The 19302-nt window shown below is 43.7% G+C and overlaps 3 protein-coding genes across 3 annotated transcripts; 2 read left to right on the top strand and 1 right to left on the bottom strand.

Moving 5' to 3' along the window:
* The first annotated feature begins 11191 nt into the window (after nt 1-11191).
* On the top strand, nt 11192-12081 carry LOC136533960 (putative expansin-A30). Its single transcript, XM_066526474.1, has 2 exons — nt 11192-11345; nt 11450-12081. Exons 1-2 carry the CDS (start codon nt 11192-11194, stop codon nt 12079-12081), a joined length of 786 nt encoding a protein of 261 aa, XP_066382571.1.
* A 1007-nt stretch (nt 12082-13088) lies between these two features.
* LOC136533955 (uncharacterized) lies at nt 13089-15790 on the top strand. The gene is made up of 6 exons (XM_066526468.1): nt 13089-13422; nt 13978-14105; nt 14411-14472; nt 14581-14638; nt 14717-14860; nt 15159-15790. The coding sequence occupies exons 1-6, from the start codon at nt 13149-13151 to the stop codon at nt 15504-15506; spliced, it is 1014 nt and encodes a 337-aa protein (XP_066382565.1). The 5' UTR covers nt 13089-13148; the 3' UTR covers nt 15507-15790.
* A 753-nt stretch (nt 15791-16543) lies between these two features.
* On the bottom strand, nt 16544-18543 carry LOC136533959 (SUMO-conjugating enzyme SCE1-like). The gene is made up of 5 exons (XM_066526472.1): nt 18313-18543; nt 18133-18216; nt 17205-17357; nt 17008-17121; nt 16544-16917 (listed from the first exon to the last, which is right to left on the bottom strand). Exons 1-5 carry the CDS (start codon nt 18379-18381, stop codon nt 16855-16857), a joined length of 483 nt encoding a protein of 160 aa, XP_066382569.1. The 5' UTR covers nt 18382-18543; the 3' UTR covers nt 16544-16854.
* Between the last annotated feature and the right edge of the window lie 759 nt (nt 18544-19302).

The following is a 19302-nucleotide window of genomic DNA, read 5'->3' as shown; positions in this document are numbered from 1 at the left end:
TTGGTCAAGTCTTGATCTCCCTTACCAAGTTTCCGATACATCACATAAGGCATAATATTAATCGCAGCCCCTCCATCAATAAGTACCTTAGACACAGGCTGCCCATCAACTCTGCCCTTCACAAACAAAGCCTTAAGATGCTGTCTCTCGTCATCGGTAGGTTTCTCAAAAACAGCCATCATTGGATCTAGTGTCAACTGAGCTACTTGATCAGAGAGAACAACTTCTTCCTCATTATCAGATAGTGCCAAAAATTCATCGGCAACATGAATACCATATTAACATCTGCCGATGGACCCTTATTTTTGTGTTTTACCTGCCACTACTGATGACCGGACCTCTCATTGGAGGAATTTTCCTCTTGGTATAAATCCTCCTGACGCTCACGTTGCATCCTCCTTCTCTGTGTCTTTGTTAGATCCTTCGGGCACCATCGAGGAAACTTGGTTTTCCAAACCGGCTGATAACAGGTCCTAGTTGATTCTACACGGCGTATATTAGGGTCCCTGTAGAATATTTCCTCATCGGGAACTCTTGCATTTGCCATTTCCTCAAGCTCCTCTTGATTCCTTGGAAAATATCCAGCGCGTTTACCAAGCCTTTCATGTACACTAAGTCTGCCCCCCAGCCGATCATGCACTGATGCTCTGCTTCTGATCGGCTCATTGATAAATAAACCCTGATTGCCAGGTTGAAATCTTCTTTCTGACTGATTGATCCCCATAATAACCATTGCACTCAGGGCAATTTTCAACAGTTGGCAATTTAATACCTTCTTCCCAGCAATGGATAAAAAATGAGCACCTCCAATGATCTTTATGCCGATGCCATTCTTCCCGACGTCTTTCTTCTTGCTGTTGTCGATATCGATCATTACGCTGACGCCAACCCTCCTGCTGCCTTCAATGAGTAATCACAATGCCAGGTCGAGGAGGTTTTTTGGAACTACTGCTTTCTCCCAGCAAACCCTTACTTTTTGCATCATCGGTAGTTATCCGATGTTGGGGATCCACTGATGCGTTTTTTCTCAGCAGCCTCGGACGTCAATACCTTGGTCTTCCCTTTGGCCTCCAACGTATTTGCTGGAAAAGGGTGTTGATCAATTTTCATCGGCCTCTGGGCATTGGAAGTACCAAACTTAATTCTCCCAGATTCAATAGCCTGATTGTAACTGTTGCCTGAACACCTTGCACTCATTTGTACTGTGTGAAGTTGCATTGTGCCATTTGTAGTACAAGATCTTCCTCAACTCTTCTGCCTGATGGGATCACATGATTAGGTGACAGCTTAATTTGGCCCTCTTGAAGCAGAAGATCAAATATTTTGTCAGCCTTGGTGATATCAAAGGTAAACTTTTCTGGCTCTTTTTGACCAAAGGGACAAGATATCGACTTTTTATTCTTAACCCACTCAGCTAAGCCGATAACTGGTTCTTCATCAGAATCAGAATCTCCTACTTCTTCAACAAATGATACCTTTTTACTCCAATTCTTTTTAGGTTCAAAAACCCTAGTATCTTGATCGGAGATCCTTTGCACAAGATGACTGAGGCTTTCAAACTCCTGAGAAGCATATCTGTCTTTAAGATGTGACAATAACCCTTGGAAAGCCAGATCGGCAAGCTGCCGATCATCCAGCACCAGACTGTAGCACTTATTTTTTACATCTCGTAGTCCTTTGCACAAAGCTCTCTACCGATTCATCATTGCGCTGTCTCAATTTTACTAAATCGGTAAGCTTCTTTTCATGGATTCCAGCAAAGAAATACTTATGAAATTGTTTTTCTTAGATCAGCCCAGGTAATAATAGAATTTGGTGGTAATGAAATGAACCACGTAAATGCCGATCCAGACAAAGATGATGAAAATAATCGAACTCTTAATTCATCTCTGCTAGCTGCCTCTCCACATTGAATAATGAAGCGATTGACGTGTTTCATTGTTGATGTGTCATCCTTGCCCGGAGAATTTAGTGAAATCTGGTACCTTGTACCGATTTGGGAGAGGAATTAAATCATATGCAGGAGGATATGGAGTCCGATAAGAATAAGTATTGACCTTGGGCTTTATCCCAAACTGATCCTTCATAATTTCTACTATCCTATCGGTCCAAAAAGCATCAGCCTCCTGATGACGAACTGGCTGAATTTCTACAGGAAGTGCCTGCTGATATCCCTCCACATATCTTTATGGCCCACGATCTCCAGCAATCGGCATATTCGCCGTTACTTGTGGTCCATTAACCTGTTGGAAAGGATTCATCGGCTGTGCTACCGATGCTTGATTCTGGACACCAGCTTGCATATAACCCTGTTGAATCCCTGCAATATGTTGATTTTGCTGAACTGTATGTTGAACAGGTAACTGTCCTGACCAACCATTATTAGAACCCATCGGTACAAAACTTACCGATGGCTGGTAATTTGCTGACATTGTTGGATAATTATAACCGGCTTGAGGCATAAACTGAACCCCAGTTTGACTCATACAGGAGCTTTCTGCTGCATCGGCAGTAAACTTGCCGATGGATTTGAACTGGGCGTTTGAACCAAAGGCATCTGGAAACCCCCTGGAGTTGGTTGCACAGTAGTTGCTGTGGCATATTGAGGCGCTTGGGCCATCGGCGAAACAGCCGATGGTATAGGAGCTTTTCCTACTGCGTCAAACACTTGAGGTAATCCAGGATTGAAAGCAGATGACTCGGAGGCATACCATATCCCCACCAATTAGTAGGAATCTGGCTATTCTGAGACACAGGGCCTGACATAGCTGATGCGATAGATCTGTACTAAGCTGAATTCGTCCTCCTGGTAGTACCGGATCTAATCGTATCGGTGTAGATTGAATATTAGGTAAGCCTGCCGATACTGGAGAAGAAGTAACTTCTGTACCCATAATGGCCAAGGGAGCTGATGGAGTATTGGCAGATGCCGGCTCTAGTTGGTGATAGGCAGGCCCAACATAATGCGGTGACGCTTGTCCTTCTTTGAGAGTTTGAACCACAGCATTATGAACAGTATTGGACAACACATTGGAATGATTAATCAAAGCATGATTTACTGCAGAATTAACCATCTCTTGGAGTTTACCAGGATTGGAGTCAAAGGTAACCTGCCGAGGCAACGGCAAATCTTGCTTCTGGATGACTTGTCCACTCTTGTTCAGGCTAAACGATTTCAGACAAAGCTGCCTGTATTCTTCTATGGCCTTTTCCATAGCCTACCTCTGCTCTTCCTTAAGATCTTCTTATGATACCGCGATAATGTTCCCCGCATCGATCTCGGAATTGAACATATTGATCGGATTGATTGGTCCCACCGGGCGTGCCAAAAGATGTGTTGATGCAAAAGTGGATCTGCAAACACAAAGGGCTAATACCCGAATCGGTATCCAAGGCGTGCCAGTCGATTTGACCTGTTAATCGACAAGGATGAAGATACGAGCACTTTGGTCCTGACAACAGCGATACGCCCGGAAGTCACAGCCAAGAGGTACTCACGCGGAACTCGAGGATCGCCTGAAGGTCGCACTGAAGCGATGCAGCTCGCCGAATCTATGAGAACTCGTAAAAGAGAAAATAATGCAAATTGACGAAGTCGCCGAAAAGTAAGTAGATGCAAATAGGAGTAAAAATTGGTTTTGATATTGATTGATATATATAATTACATTGCCCCTCACTCCATATTTTATACCCTGATCTAAAGAGACACAACCAAACACGAACTAGGACACCAAGCCCATATCTAAGGAAACACGTGACTCTTACATGAATCATACTCTAACAAATATAGAAAAGGAAATCAACTCCTATCTATTTCCCTGTCCGCCTCAATTACGATGGAAATCTCACCGTCCTCCTTCCCATTCGGCATACCCCCTGTTTCATCGGCAGTAGTCTTCAAGTCTTCCTCATCAGCATACTCCTGTATTTCATCGGCAGTAGTCCCTCAAGCTTCCCTCATCAGCATCGACAATGACACCTTCCAACCTCATCGGCAACGCCCGAGTCTAAATCAACATCTCCATCGGACCATCACCAGCTATCGGCAACCATCTTTACAAGCTGGCTTTCATCGGCTATCAAAGTATACAGTAATTTCCTCTTGCCGATTAGTCCACTCCAATCATTTTGACACGTGCAAAAAAACGGTGTCAACAGTTGCTCACACACGTGTACCTATGGACTAATCACCTATGTATTTCAAAATTAAACACATTAGTCCACCTAGGTTGTCACTCAATTACCAAACCAAACTATAGACCTTTCAATCTCCCCCTTTTGGTAATTGAGTGACAAACTCTACAAAGATATAGAAATTAAGCACTTTTAGATTCATGTGCTTGCCCAAGCAATTTTACCATGTGTAAATAATTTTGGATAAGTACCACAAACCCAAAATGGTACTATTAGCTCCCCCCTACATATGTGCTAGTGTGTTTGGTTTTAAAGCTTGCACATAGTATAGATTGGAATTCTAGGAGAGTAATTACTACCAAATGGTGCTAAGGTGTATAAATAAACCTTTAAAATACCAATCGGAGTTGTACTTTTAACACACCCTTAGCACCATGCGTAGCTAGACAACAAAATACTAGAAACCCGTGAGATCAACATTATAAGAAAGGTTCTAGTACCATGTGTAGAAATACAAGTCTAGCTACCATCCTATGCATGCTAGTTATCAAATCATCATTCAACTTCTATCACTAGCTACACCACACAAGCATGCATTTCAAATTTAAAGACATGCAAATGCAAGCAAGCACAAGAATATGCACATCTCAAATGCAATCAATCAAAGTTCATAAGCTTGCCCCCCCTACTTGTGTGCTTTTCTTGTCCAAGAATTTGATCCTCTCTATTCTTCAATGTTGCTCCCTCTTTGTCCATTGTCCATGTCCAAATCCCCAATTGTAATATCTTTGTCTTAATCTCTCCCCCTTTGTCATAAATTTCCATAAAAGGTGTGTATCTCTTGATACAAAGGGTTGCTCTAGGGATAGATGGTGACACTTGAATCCTGCATTTTTTATGGACACCACTTGTATAGCTCTTTAGACACCATGTGTAGGATCTTGTGACCTTGATACCACTTGTAGTGAGACTCCTCCCCCTTTGTCCAAACATGGTCATAACACTTGATAATCTTGAGCTTGTGTACCACTTGTTGATAAGGGATGCATTCTTCACTTGATGATCACTTAAGGTTGAGGATCACTTGTGGTACCACCGTCTTGTATGATTGATACCATGTGTAGAGATGTGATACCACGTGTATGATTGATTTGTCAATAAAAACCATTTCTTGAATATTTGGTATATTCATGAGTACCACTTATATAATATCACTTGTAAGTTGATCTAGACACCACTGTGAAGTCTTGATAAAATGCTTGAGTCTAGATACCACTTGAAACAAACAAACTAGATATCCATTTGTATTGTTGTCTTATTCTTGTACTCTTGTTACTTATCATGGGCTTCTAAGTTGACTTGAACTAAATGATTTGCCTGCACTTTCAAGTCCGGTTTGAACCAATGACAGCTTCTCACACCTCTTACAAGGGTTATCTTGCCAATGTTGTACTTGTCACCTATTAGCAATCCAAATTAAATCAAGTATATGGGTTCACTTGCTCATGAACAAATTCATATACTAACCACTAGATCAATTAATCATTCAAGCAATAGTGGTAGGCTATATGAATTTCAAAGATTTTTATTTGTCATGCATGATCCTAATAAGCATATACTATATGCACTAACCGCATTTAGTAAGGGATGAAATGATCATGCACATTACAATGATACATTTGCTATATTAAGAGTAGAGGATAGTCACATAGATTCCAATTCATTACTCTAATAGCATGTGAAGTCCAATTATAAGCTTGGTGAAGACCAATCATCATAGATAGAGTCCATTCTTCACCCATATGAATTGAGAATCACTAATATGATCAAGTGCACTATCATGATGTGGTTGACTTGCTTTATTCTTTGATCAATGCTTGCAAGAGAGAGACTATTTGGAATACCACTTGAATTGCCATGACTAGCTCTTTTTTGGGTGTTACTTGCTTTTCTTGATCAACCCTTTTGATTGCTTCAACTAAGTATCTCAAATGTCCCTTGGATCACCACTTCAATGTTAGCATTCCATGCACCACACTTGGTTTACCTACACATAGGCGGCAAATCCCTACACTAGGGAGAAGTGACCTCTCTCCAAGAACCATTCTTGACACTCACTTGAAATGAATTTATTGATTGACCCAAGTGATGGACTTAATTTGATGAGTAACCTTGATTCCTTCTTTAAGTCCTTTTCTTTCTACTTGTTTAAGTCCTTTCCTTTCTACCAATGATCTCCAATCATCACTTGAACTTAAACTTCTTTTTCATCTTAAGTTTGATCTTGATCTTCCAATTTGAGTACCAAATGTGTGCAAAGTATACTCCACAATCAAATGCCCTTGTACTCTTTTCTTGTCATGCTTCTAGATCATCTCAAAAACAAACTTAGTGTTAGAATAATAGGCAATTTCCATGTCATTTAATTCCATAATTTAACAGCATAATGATGAATATAAAGAATATTAATCATTGAAATCATGATATCGATTATCTCCATGGTGAAAATACATGCTAGATCATGTATCATGTGAAACATAAAAAATAGAAACATGTGAACTTGATTCATAAATCATAACAGAGAAACTGGCATGATATATATCTCAGATTTGCAACAAGCATAAGGCTACATAGAAGAAACATGACTGTAACGAATAAAGCACATACATGGAGCATATATTTGACAGAAACAGACTAGTAATACTGGACATAGGGAACAAATTGAGAGAAGATGAAACGATCATACCCTCCCATCCGTGATTCCGAAGTCGACATGCGGTAGGAGAAGAATCCTCGACGAAGAAAGACGCCGGTGATCGGGAAGAAGATGAAGACTCTTGGGCAGTCGCGTGGAGTCCCCAAAAACCTAATTGCCGATCCCCCGTGCAAGGTCCCGAACGACAAGGGCTTCGGAGGCCCTGCCTCTCGCTCCTTCGTGCGCGCAGAGTTACAAGATGAGGAAAGCTATCAAATAACTGAACCGTGTTTCTAGAATGAGTCTCTTTTATCTGGAGATGGAAGAATCGCAAGGGAAGCCGAGAAGCCTTGGAGGCATGCGCCGGGAAGATTGAGAGTCTCAGGGAGATCAAGCGTCAGGTCGAGTTAGTGGGTGCTAAAAATTAACACGCCCGCCCGCCGCCCGCCCGCCTGCTCGCCTCGCCTCGCTCGCCACGCCACGCCCCGGCCGACGGCGGCGGCGGCGGCGGCGCGCGCACGCGTGTGGCACGCCTTGTCCGTTTCTCAACTTCTCAAATTAGACGGATCTCTTCCAATCATTTAAGTTGAGTCAACGTCCTTTTAACTTCTAATCTAGTACAAATAATAATACCCATAATTACAAGCCATAGAGTTATTGATTTATTAGATATATAAATGGGCCTAGCCCATAATAAATCCACAATCCCCACCAAACTCTAGGGTTTGTAACTGTATAGTTCTAGAATCACAATTCTTTGATATACCAGTGTTTCGATGGAGACTGTTAAGTTGAACATCCACCTAGAACAAGAGTTTCACTCAGTCACAACTGAACAATGGACTAGCCTTGAATTGACAGTTTTGTGTGAGGTGAGATTCACTCAAGTCCTGTGGTACTAGGTTGCAACAAGCATCCCCGCTGTTTGAAGCATATAAGTCATACTTCTATGCCTTTCATGAGTGTTTAGGGATAACCCAGGTCCCATAGACTGTGACCAGTAGTCTGACTCATATAGGTGTACTTCTCAAAAGATGTTCTATAGGACAACATCTCATCTTTATTAGACTTTCAAAATACATTAAGGTAAACACCATCCTGCCTTACAGAAAGAAAGATATGCATCAGAGATAGGTTCATAGGGAACTTTCCTCTTAGTCTACTTATAGCTTGTTTCACCACTCTACTTCACAGGATCTCCGATCACATAGAGCAGGTTACCACTACAGTAGACTTTCACGGGGTCTCATACCCATCTCTCTTGATGCACTTTCTATCACATTTCGTGACAGTCCCTTAGTGAATTGATCTGCCAGATTATTCGACGTGTGGACATAGTCCAACGTTATAACTCCAGAGGTTTTCAACTTTCTGATAGTCTTTAATCTTCTTTTAACATGCCTTGTGGACTTCATGTTATTCCTGGAACTGTTGACCTTTGTAATCACAGTCTAGTTGTCACAGTTCATTGAAATAGCCGGTATCGGTTTTTCAACTATCGGTAAATCCAATAGGAAATCATGAAGCCACTTGGCCTCAGCTCTAGCAGTGTCCAATGCAGCGAGTTCTGCTTCCATTGTAGACTTCGTAAGATAGTCTGCTTGCAAGACTTCCGGAAACAGCGCCACCTGCAAGCAGAAACACATATTCGCTCGTGGCATATAGCTCATCAGCATCAGAAATCTAGTTGGCATCACAATAGCCTTCCAGCACTTTTGGATGTCTAGTATAATGAATACCATAAGTCATAGTACCTTTCAGATAACGCAACACTCTCTCAAGAGCACGCCAGTGATCATCTCTCGAGTTTGACACAAACTGGCTCAGCTTGCTCATAGCATATGAGATGTCTGGCCTTATCGCACTCGCAAGGTACATGAGTGAGCCAATGATCTAGGAGTATGTCAGTTGATCCCTTGCTATTCTTTGATTTTTCCTCAATAGCACGCTAGGATCATAAGGCGTGGGAGCAGGATCACAGTCACTAAAACCAAAGCGACTTAATACCTTTTCCACATAGTGGGACTGTAACAGAGTTACCCCACCATCACCTTCTCTAATAAGCTTGATGTTTAAAATAACATTAGCTTCTCCCAATCTTTCATTTCAAAATTGCTCGACAGAAGTTTCTTTACTTCCATAATCACATTGAGATTTGATCCAAAGATCAGGATGTCATCAACATATAGGCACAGCATAATAGCTTCACCCCCACCATATCGATAATACACACATGTGTCAGCTTCATTCATAGAGAAACCGTTAGATGTTAAAGTATTATCAAACCTTTCATGCCATTGCTTTGGTGCTTGTTTTAGGCCAATAATGATTTTAACAACCTGCACACCTTGTTCTCTTGACCATCCGCAATGAACCCTTCTGGCTGATCCATATAGATCTCCTCTTCTAACTCTCCATTCAGGAAAGCTGTCTTAACATCCATCTGATGAATGATAAGACCATGAGAGGCAGCCACGGCAATTAAGGTGCGAATTGTAGTCAATCGAGCAACTGGTGAATAGGTGTCGAAGAAATCTTCACCCTCTTTTTGGGTGCATCCTTTGGCCACAAGCCTTGCCTTGTACCTCTCAATTGTACCATCAGGCCTAAGCTTTTTCTTGAAAATCCATTTGCAACCTATAGGTTGACAACCTCGGAATGGACTACAGTTTTGTAAATGCTCCATGGTAGCCATTTGAAAAAGGTTGGAGTTGGGCCATATGTAGATTGTAATATGTTGTAATGAGTGTAGTTTGAATTGTTGTATTCAATTGTAATTTCAACTGTTGTAGTGAACTGTTTCAGCTTTTGGTTCAACTTAGTTGCCAAGGTGGAGTTGGCCTATATGTTGTATTGAACTGTAATCTGTAATCGGTATTGAGCTGTTGTATTGAACAGTAAACTGTCTTGAGTTGCCTTTCTAAGAGGTTGGAGTTGGGCTACATATAAGAATGTGATGAGTTCTATTGTTTGGCGCCATAATTTGAATGGCTCGTTGGTTTGGCGCCAATATTTGAATTGAGATGCTTGAATTTGAAATGGCTTTTAGCTGTTCGGCTGCTGCATTTCGGCTGGTGCTGAAAGTTGCCTGCAGCTTATTGGCTGGGCTGATCAGCAGCAGCTGCAGCGCAGCCAAAATATTGGCAGCCGAACAGAATGAAAATTTCTTGCTTTCTTGTTTCATGGCAGCAGAGTTGTTGCGAATGCACCGGGCACTGCAGGTGCACACCGGCCTTCATGTTGGGCTGACTTAGAATCAGGCGTTGTTTAGTTTCTCTCCTACAAAGTTTACTTTCTATCACATCGGATATTTAACACATGCATAGAGTATTAAATATAGACTAAAAAATAACTAATTGCACAGATTACGACTAATTTATGAGACGATTTTTTTTAAAGCCTAACTAGTCTATGATTTGACAATGTAGTGCTACATTAACATGTGTTAATGACAGATTAATTAGGCTTAATAAATTTGTCTCACAGATTACTGAAGACTTCTGTAATTTATTTTATTATTACTATCCAAACACTCATAAGTCACATCTGATGTGACATTCGATACGACGTCCCTAAACTTTATTCATTGAATTTAAACACAATCTTACTAGGATGAATGATGAAACCATCTCACTCTCTGCACAACAGAAAAAGCACTACACTACACATCTCCACTACCCCCACCACACCCACCCACCCCTACACCCACACCCACACCCCACACACACAGCAAAAGAAGGCACTACACAACATGGGTTGACCATTTATCAGCACCAAGTAATAAAAGATCAAATCATTATCCAGACCTTATCGGCCGGAATGAACACCATATTTATTTATAATGTCCTGTAACTAAATCATTATGCTACATTCCTCCAGTACTTTTTGTTTTGAAATTCCCTCCAGTACTTTTTGGATAAGATGGAATTGTTTTTCCCTATATGATTCTCAAGAAGCCCAGAGTCCGAACCAAATGTCAACCAAATACACGAAAAAGCATTCTCCCCATTCTAAAAGGACATAACACGTTAAAATTTTCAGTCAGAAGACACATTCGCAACATCCAATCAGCCGTGCCGGCAAAAAAACCGATAGAATATCAGGGTACAGCCCTGTTTCTTGCCCGCACGTATGGCCGGTGCACCGTGCCAATCTCCATGCCTCACCGGTGTGCGTGCACGTCGTTGCCGATTTGCGGGAGGTCGTCGTGAATAATGTGTTGGTCCCAATCATCACCGGATTCCTCTCTGATTGATCCAGCGCAAGCTATAAATACAGTCGCCCCTTGCATTGTCTGCAGGGCTCAACTGCCTTAAGCGAAGAACAGCACAACACCACGAGCAGCAACAAAACAGAGTAGTAATGGCTTCTCCCTCCACAGGCACAGCCTTCTTGGCCCTTGTCATCATCGCCTTGCTATGTGCGGCCACCACGGCGAACGCGAGGTTCAGGGCGATGCAGTGGACGCCGGCGCACGCCACGTTCTACGGCGACGAGACCGCAGCGGAGACCATGGGTACGTTGCTCACATCGCGGCCGGCATTGCACTGCCACGCTCGTTTCCTCTTGGCATGCATTTGTCATTTCTCTTACGGCCGGGGCGTCCGACGGTTTCCACAGGTGGGGCGTGCGGGTACGGCAACCTGTACGCGACCGGGTACGGCACTGACACGGCGGCGCTGAGCACGACGCTGTTCAAGGACGGGTACGGGTGCGGGACGTGCTACCAGATCCGGTGCACGGGGTCCCCCTGGTGCTACAGCGGCTCGCCGGTGATCACGGTGACGGCCACCAACCTGTGCCCGCCCAACTGGGCGCAGGACTCCAACAACGGCGGGTGGTGCAACCCGCCCCGCACCCACTTCGACCTCTCCAAGCCGGCCTTCATGAAGATGGCGCAGTGGCGCGCGGGCATCGTGCCCGTCATGTACCGCCGGGTGCCCTGCGTGCGCAGGGGCGGCCTCCGCTTCGCGCTCCAGGGGAACCCCTACTGGCTGCTGGCGTACGTGATGAACGTCGGCGGCGCCGGCGACGTCGTCGAGATGTGGGTCAAGACCGGCGCCTCCAGCGCGTGGATACGGATGAGCCATAACTGGGGCGCCGCGTACCAGGCGTTCGCGCAGCTCGGAGGTCAGGCGCTCAGCTTCAAGGTCACCTCCTACACCACCCGGCAGACCATCGTCGCCACCGACGTCGCGCCGGCCAACTGGTGCCTCGGGCTCACGTACGAGGCCCGCGTGAACTTCTCCTGAGAGGACGACAGATCACGCCGATTTGCGACTGAAGCTGCAGGGGCTGCCAACGATCTGCTCTGCTCCTGCTCTGCTTTCGTAGTTTCATTTCAAAATTCGTAGAGTTAGGACGTGCTTTCGTAGTTTCATTTCACTCGAAGAGCTAGCACTTGTGTGTGCTGGCTGCTGCGCGTTGCCCCCGTCCATGAGGAGCAGAGGGGTTGACGCGAGCGTTGTTCATGTAAATTGAGCTTTACTTTCAAAAGCAAGATGATAATTTTTAATGTCAAATTTTAAACCCGTCAACTGTCATGGTTGGGCGGTTCATGGACATGAATGACAGGTCCACGAATTTCAAAAGCTTGTGGTCATGTACTGTCTATAAGGCGACGCATCCTATATATTTTAATCTCTACGCTAAAAAGACCTTTGAGTCTATTCACTTTGAACTTATCAGCTAAATTATCAGCTAGAATCTACGGTATTTTTTTTTCTCACAACAAAAACAGATTTAGCCGACTTTAGTACCAGCCGAACAAAAGTCATCACCTAGACGGTGATACCAAATCTTGATCTACACTCACGCGTCCCCCTCCGAAACGAATTATACTCCACTTTAAGCTCACACATCCACGTCCTACCTAGTCACGACACGAAGACCGGATCCATATATCCGCATCCCATATAAAGTTGTCGGAACTCACAGGTCTGCCTCCGTTTACTGAAGTTTAATTCAAAAAAATTGTGACGCCAGTGAAATACACGGGCACATATCTAATAGGAAAAAATATATAGTACTAAAACGTAGCAAAAATTCTGACAGGAAGCAGATATCTTTCATTCATTCATGAGGTGCCTACCATCCCTCACTAGACAGCGGGACCCGCCCGTAAGACATGGCACAAAACCCCCGTAACGCCACACGCGCGGCGGCCGATGTCCAAAACCCAAAACGCCCTCTTCCGCTCCGCGCCCCTCTCTTCTTCACCAAGGCGGCAAGGCCCCACCCCCAAACCCCTCATCCCCTGCTCCGCTCCGCCCGCACCCCCTGACCAACCAGGCTGCCGGAACCTTCTCGGCGCTCCGTGATGCCGCCGCGGCCGTCCCTCCACTCGCCGCTCCTCATGGCCGCCTCCGCCTCGTCCTCCGCCGCCGCGTCCGGCGGGGACTTGGGCCTCCTCTTCGCCGCGCGCCGCCGCCTCCCCGTCGCCGCCGCGTCGATGGCCGCCGCTGGGGGACACCGCATCCGGCTGCTCCACTCCTCGCCGGGACGCGTCCCCAGGCGGCCCGAGGTGGCCTGCTGTGTGCGCAGCGCACCGGACGCGCGGCGGTACGCCCCCGCTCCCCTGCGCTCCAGGAACGGTAATGCGCTGTGCCAGCTGTGGAGCATTCGTTGCTCTGTGTCTGTCCCTTTTTTTCAATTAAATAAGTGATTGCGTGTGTCACTGCTTTGGATTGGGAGCTAAGCACCTGGGAAAGGATGGTAATTTTTCCATGTTTGAAGTTTTATTTATTTCGTTGCCAATGGTCGTATCTTTGGCCGCTCGTTATAGCTCAGAAGTGTTGTGTTTCTATGGCCCCAAGCGAGCTCACACTTGAAAAAAAAAAGCTTCAAACTCCACTACTTCCTATTGGACTTGTAGCAGAACAGCTCAATGCACGTGCTCAAATGTTTGTTTAGAACTTTAAGTTAAATGGTGTTAGCCTGTTTGACGTATATTATAAATTAAAATTGGTGATACGCACAGACTATGCCTCAGAATTTCAATGTTTCTGCAGTTTCGGTGCTCTCCTCTACTTAGGATCTACTTTTTTACAATTTAATTTAATTATTGTCATTCTGCTTATAACAACTGGATGCAGAAGCATATTTCTTTTTTAACCGATGCGATGTGTTTTTTTTTTTTTGCATTACAGTTCATTCGGCAAACTACACGGCTTCGTCTGAGGAGAGACTTGGGCAGCTCATTCAGAACTTGAAAAACGAAGGTATTAATCCCAAGCAGTGGAAACTTGGAAATTTTCAGCGCATGTTGTGCCCACAGGTATGAAGCATCTGTTTTTTACAACCTTTGTGCTGCTTCCAGTTTACTGTCTTTTCATGAATTATATCTAGCTTTATAACCAAGCAGTCTATCTGATTTAAGACATGAATGATAAGAAATTGTTCCCCAGAGGTGACGCATCTCTAAACCATCCATTCAACATTTCAAATTGACTTGATTCAAGATAACATTTCAACCCACACGCAATACTGGTGTATTATTTCTTTTTAGCGATCCATTGCATTTTGGATCGTTGAGCTATCTAGCGACAAATAATGAAGTATAACTTTCCTTTTGTTCGCTAGTGCAATGGTGGATCTAAGGGTAAGGGGGATTTGAGCCTCAGTGTCTACATCCGAAGGGACGGGTGAGTTGTCCACACCTGAATATGTGATTTTGTTGGTCTGTTGTTTCTTTAGCTATATATTTCAGGATCTAACTATCATCTGACGTTCCTTGTATGTCATTTCTTCAGTATGAATGCAACATGGAACTGTTTTAGATCTAAATGTGGCTGGAGAGGTTTTATCCAGGTGCGCACACGAATCGAATGAAACAAAAATTGAAGTAAAAAGCCATCTTGATGTCACTCTCTCTCTCTCTCTCTGCAGCCTGATGGAGTTACCAACATATCCCAAGGAAAGACTGACATAGAAAGTGAAACTGACCAAGAGGTTAAAGCTAAGAAGACGGCGAATAAGGTTTACAGAAAAGTCAGTGAAAAGGACCTCAATCTTGAGCCACTTTGTGAAGAGGTAATTAACTGTTGCTACTTGTATCAAAGTGGTGTTTTGTGAACCATAAAAAAAATTAAAACCCAGTTGTATGTTACTTTACTTTTGATGTATACTATTAAAAGCATCTGTGATCTATACATTGGCATTCTGTAAAATGATGGCTTTGGCAGCTTGTAGAATACTTTTCTACGAGAATAATTTCAGCGGACTCGCAAAAAAAAAAGAGAATAATTTCAGTGGAAACACTTCGAATGTCTAAACTGTCCACATTTGTTCTTTATTGAAACATCTAATTAATTAACTTTCTCTTCCATAGGTCTCCAAGTCCACATTTGACCTCATGGAAGCCCTGGATGCAAAGGTTGTTGCCACCATCATGCAGAAGCTTGACGCTGTGGCTGGGCAGGTCAACGACCTTAGGAAGAAGGTGGACGTCATGGTTGAGAAGCTTGACGCTGCGGCTGGGCAGGTTGACGACCTTAGTAAGAAGGTGGACGCCATGGTTGAGAATCTTGACGCTGCGGCTGGGCAGGTCGACGACCTCAGTAAGAAGGTGGACGCCAAGGCTGAGAAGCTTGACGCTGTGGCTGGGCAGGTCGGCGACCTCAGTAAGGTGGATGCTATGGATGAGAAGCTCAACGCCCCCACTGCAGACAACAAGTGATCCATGCATGTATGGGCAATTAGCAGTAGTTAGCTATAGTTTGACTTTGGGCAGTGATGATGTAGGGCAGTGATGACTTTGGGAAGGCAGTTAGCATATAACTTTTGGGCAGCTAGCAATTAACTATATATTATGATGTAATTTGAGTTAGGACGTGCTTTCGTAGTTTCATTTCACTCGAAGAGCTAGCACGTGCTGTGCTGGCCCGTCGCGCGTTGCCCCCATCCATGAGGAGCAGAGGGTTTGACGCGAGCATTGTTGATGTAAATTGAGCTTCACTTTCAAAAGCAACATGAAAATTTATTGTGAAATTTTAAACCCGTCAACTGCCATGTACTGTCATGGTTGGGCGGCTCATGGACATGAATGACAAGTGCAGGAATTTCCAAAGCATAAGATCAAGACGACGCATCCTATATTCCTATATGTCCTAGAATATAAGGAATCTAAGTTTGGCATAAGTTAGCTATATTAAGCTTGATCATACTTGTGAAGAAGCGTATCAAATAGATAAGTTATGAAACTACATTTCATAAATATATCTAATCATGCCGATTTGATGTCAGCCTAATTATTATTGTGTTTTTCTAAACTTGATCAAGTATAGGATAATGCATATACCTAGCCTATCGCTTACAATAATAAAAGAAGTTGTTGAATACTTGGGCCACGGTGGAGCCAATGTGGGCTACAACCAAGGCCTTAGGAGTTAAGACTACAGGATAATGAGACGCAACTCCCTGGCAAGGGTGCTGAATTTTGCACCCAGTGGTCCACGTTTTTTCTTCCGTGTCTAGCTTTAGTGAGAAGCAAATGGATGTAAGAAAAGTTGGCTTTATCATTCAGCTGGGTCCTACATCAAGGTGCTTCACGCTCGATCGAAATGAACCGATATCTAGCGGATATTTAGTGCTGTGACGTGCCTTTGGTGTCGTTTCTGTATTGTGTGCATGTCCTAGCCATTGTAGATTTGTACATGCTATATGTCGTCTCAATGTAATCACTAAATAACATGTTCTTATAAAGGTACAACTTAATAGACAAACGCAGATAACTTTCTTTGATAACAGACAAAACATTTGTCTTCAAGATAGATTACCAACACAACAAATAGTTTAAGTTAAATAGACAAAATATCAGTGGCCGCAGCACTTACAGCATTAAACGAATCGGTTTTTGCTACCAATACCGGACCCCCACACATCATAAAAGGTTCAGGTTTACACTGGGCAATCCTCCAAACAACTTATATCTTGTCAAATCCAAATTGAGACCATAATTTTAACATGTTGCAACTACTATGCGGATGTGCAGGATGGATCATGGATCTCTTAGTATGCCAACATCCTCAGACCAGAGCAGGATATTGCTTGGCCTGCAGACGAACACGTCGCTTATATTCTGCTGGATCCTGCATTTTTTGGTTTGGTGGAAAGAAAAGCTGATTAATCTCGAGAGAAAGGAAAAACAAATAGCCGAATGATCAAAGTTTCTTTCGAACCTGGATGAATAGGTGATAACCATCAGTCTGAGCAGGATCAGCGGGATTGGGCTGATCAAGCAAGTCCTGTATTCCAACTAGAATCTGCTTAACAGTGATAGCAGGTCTCCAACCCTGAAATTGTACAATGAGAAGTGAAAATTTCTCAGCAGGCATAATGCTAGACAAAGCCTGTGAAATACAGTTTGAACACTTACGCTATCCTCATTGAGAATTGAGAGGCAGACTGTTCCTGAAGGATAAACATTTGGGTGGAAAAAACCCTGTGGGAACTTGCATTTGGGAGGCTTGCTTGGGTAGTCTTCACTGAAATGAAGGGTAAGTGGGTAGTACCCACTTTCCCAATCAGTCTGCATAGAAGAGAGGATAGTTAGAAACAAATGAAATGTAAGGTTCCAAAGTAAAATGGTACATCAGTCAAAACAAAATGGACACTGGACCTGAAAACATTCCAGAGTGCTGGGAAGTAATCAGCAAAAGACACTGTAGATCAAAGTTTCGAGATTGTTTACAAATAGTACACATACATACATGCTACAAAATAGGAACAAACAAACATTTTGCCAGGATCAGGGGATGAAAAGAATATCACGGAGTTATGGAGCTAGAAACCACTACAAAACAGCATGCCAATGTGACTACATGTTGGTAGAGTGGTGGAGGTGGCATATAATTCTTAATTCCTACAACACACTGGTATTCTAAATCTATTGACATGAATCACTGGGACAAAAAAGAAATACATAGTCAACACGATTTTCCAACTTTCTACCATGCGTTCCAACTTCGAAACGATAATGAAACACTTAAAAGGCAAATCGTGTGAGGAAAAGTCTTAGTAATTCTTTTAGCTTGTATTTGAATCAAAAGAAGTAGAACGCACAGTTCCTAATATAGAAATCCTTAGCTATTCAATAAGCAATACAGTCAAGAAATAATAAAAACCATAGACCATGTGTGGGGAAAATAAAATAAAATAATTAAAATTCATCATGGAGCAAAACTGCACAAGGGCGTTGATGCACACATCGCAACATCGTGTTTCCCTAAAAATCCTATCGAGCTTGATTACAATTATACTACCGAACCGGGTCAAATCGAATCCAGCGGGTTACCGGGGCTTACCCCCTGCTTGCCGGGGATGGTACAGTTCCAGACCATGAGGTTCGCCGACCCGTCGGCTAGCGTCTCTGGCCTCGCCACGAAACCCTGCAGAAGATGAAGGAGATCAGATCGAGACTTGAATCGGGCGGCGGCACGAGAGATAGAGACAAAGGGAGAGGGGATCGAAAGTCAGGCACGGACGTGGGGGTGGTTCTTGCGCCAGGCCTTGCGCTCCTCGGCGAGGCGGCCGCGCGCGATTCCTCCCGACATGGCGGCTGCGGCGGCGGCGGCGGCGGCTAGCAGCTCTCCTCGCACCCTTGGATTGGAATTGGAAGGGTTAGTTTGGTTTTCGAGGAGTCTTCAATGACAAACCGCCTCGTTACTTTCCCCTTTTCTTGTTCATTCATTTATTTTTGTTATCCTTCAAAGAGTTGTTCTTGACATTCACGATTGACTCGGAGGGATTGGTTATTGGCGGCGAGGTAGTGGCCTAGTGGGTCCATCGTATCAGAGAGTCCTTTTTAGAGTAAACGTATATCAGAGAGTTGGTGAGCCGGAGCAGATGTGCTGTGGTTGCGTTTTCTTTAATAACTAAAAAAGATCGTGTGAAACATCTTTCAGAGCCTGATTGGGATGGAGGAAAAGAAATCAGAGGAACAAAAAAAAAAAAAAACACAGGAAATAAGGATATATGAAGTGAGAAAATAGAGGATTGGAAAATCACAGAAAATATGTGAGAAGAGGTGTTTGGAACGCAGGAATTATAACATAGGAATATGAAAAATAAGACTAATAAAATAACATTTCACACAATAATTTTCTCTGAATTAAGAGCTGCGTATAAATGATTTTGTATAGGTGACAATTTCTCTTCAATCACTAGTTAGGTCTGGTCCATAGACCTAGTCCATTCACAGGCTCTTCACGCACCAACAGTCCACTATACGTCTTTATCCTCTTCTATCCTTCCCCTCCCCCTCCCCCTCCCCCTCCCCCTCCTGTCTCCCATGGCTGTAGTTATTCTCTGTTCTGCTATCTCTACTCTCGATCTCTCCAATCAAGAAGCTAGTAGCTATAGCACATGGCAAATAGAACAGGCAACAATCAAGAAGGGTGGGCTACTGCTAGTCTTTGGGGGTGCACTCTAGGGCTCTTTAGACAGTGAGAGCGCGAGACAGCTCGGTCCATGAT

This window comes from Miscanthus floridulus, unplaced genomic scaffold (assembly GCF_019320115.1).
Source record: "Miscanthus floridulus cultivar M001 unplaced genomic scaffold, ASM1932011v1 os_1366_1_2, whole genome shotgun sequence".
NCBI lineage: Eukaryota > Viridiplantae > Streptophyta > Magnoliopsida > Poales > Poaceae > Miscanthus > Miscanthus floridulus.
This window is presented reverse-complemented; position numbering and strand designations above follow the sequence as displayed.

Coding starts and splice junctions, on each gene's coding strand:
- LOC136533960 (XM_066526474.1), top strand. CDS start 11,192: ATGGCTTCTCCCTCCACAGGCACAGCCTTCTTGGCCCTTGTCATCATC. Junction 11,346..11,449: donor GACCGCAGCGGAGACCATGG/GTACGTTGCTCA, acceptor CGGTTTCCACAG/GTGGGGCGTGCGGGTACGGC.
- LOC136533955 (XM_066526468.1), top strand. CDS start 13,149: ATGCCGCCGCGGCCGTCCCTCCACTCGCCGCTCCTCATGGCCGCCTCC. Junction 13,423..13,977: donor TCCCCTGCGCTCCAGGAACG/GTAATGCGCTGT, acceptor TTTGCATTACAG/TTCATTCGGCAAACTACACG. Junction 14,639..14,716: donor GCTGGAGAGGTTTTATCCAG/GTGCGCACACGA, acceptor CTCTCTCTGCAG/CCTGATGGAGTTACCAACAT.
- LOC136533959 (XM_066526472.1), bottom strand. CDS start 18,381: ATGTCGGGAGGAATCGCGCGCGGCCGCCTCGCCGAGGAGCGCAAGGCC. Junction 18,217..18,312: donor GGCGCAAGAACCACCCCCAC/GTCCGTGCCTGA, acceptor CATCTTCTGCAG/GGTTTCGTGGCGAGGCCAGA. Junction 17,122..17,204: donor CAATTCTCAATGAGGATAGC/GTAAGTGTTCAA, acceptor GTACAATTTCAG/GGTTGGAGACCTGCTATCAC.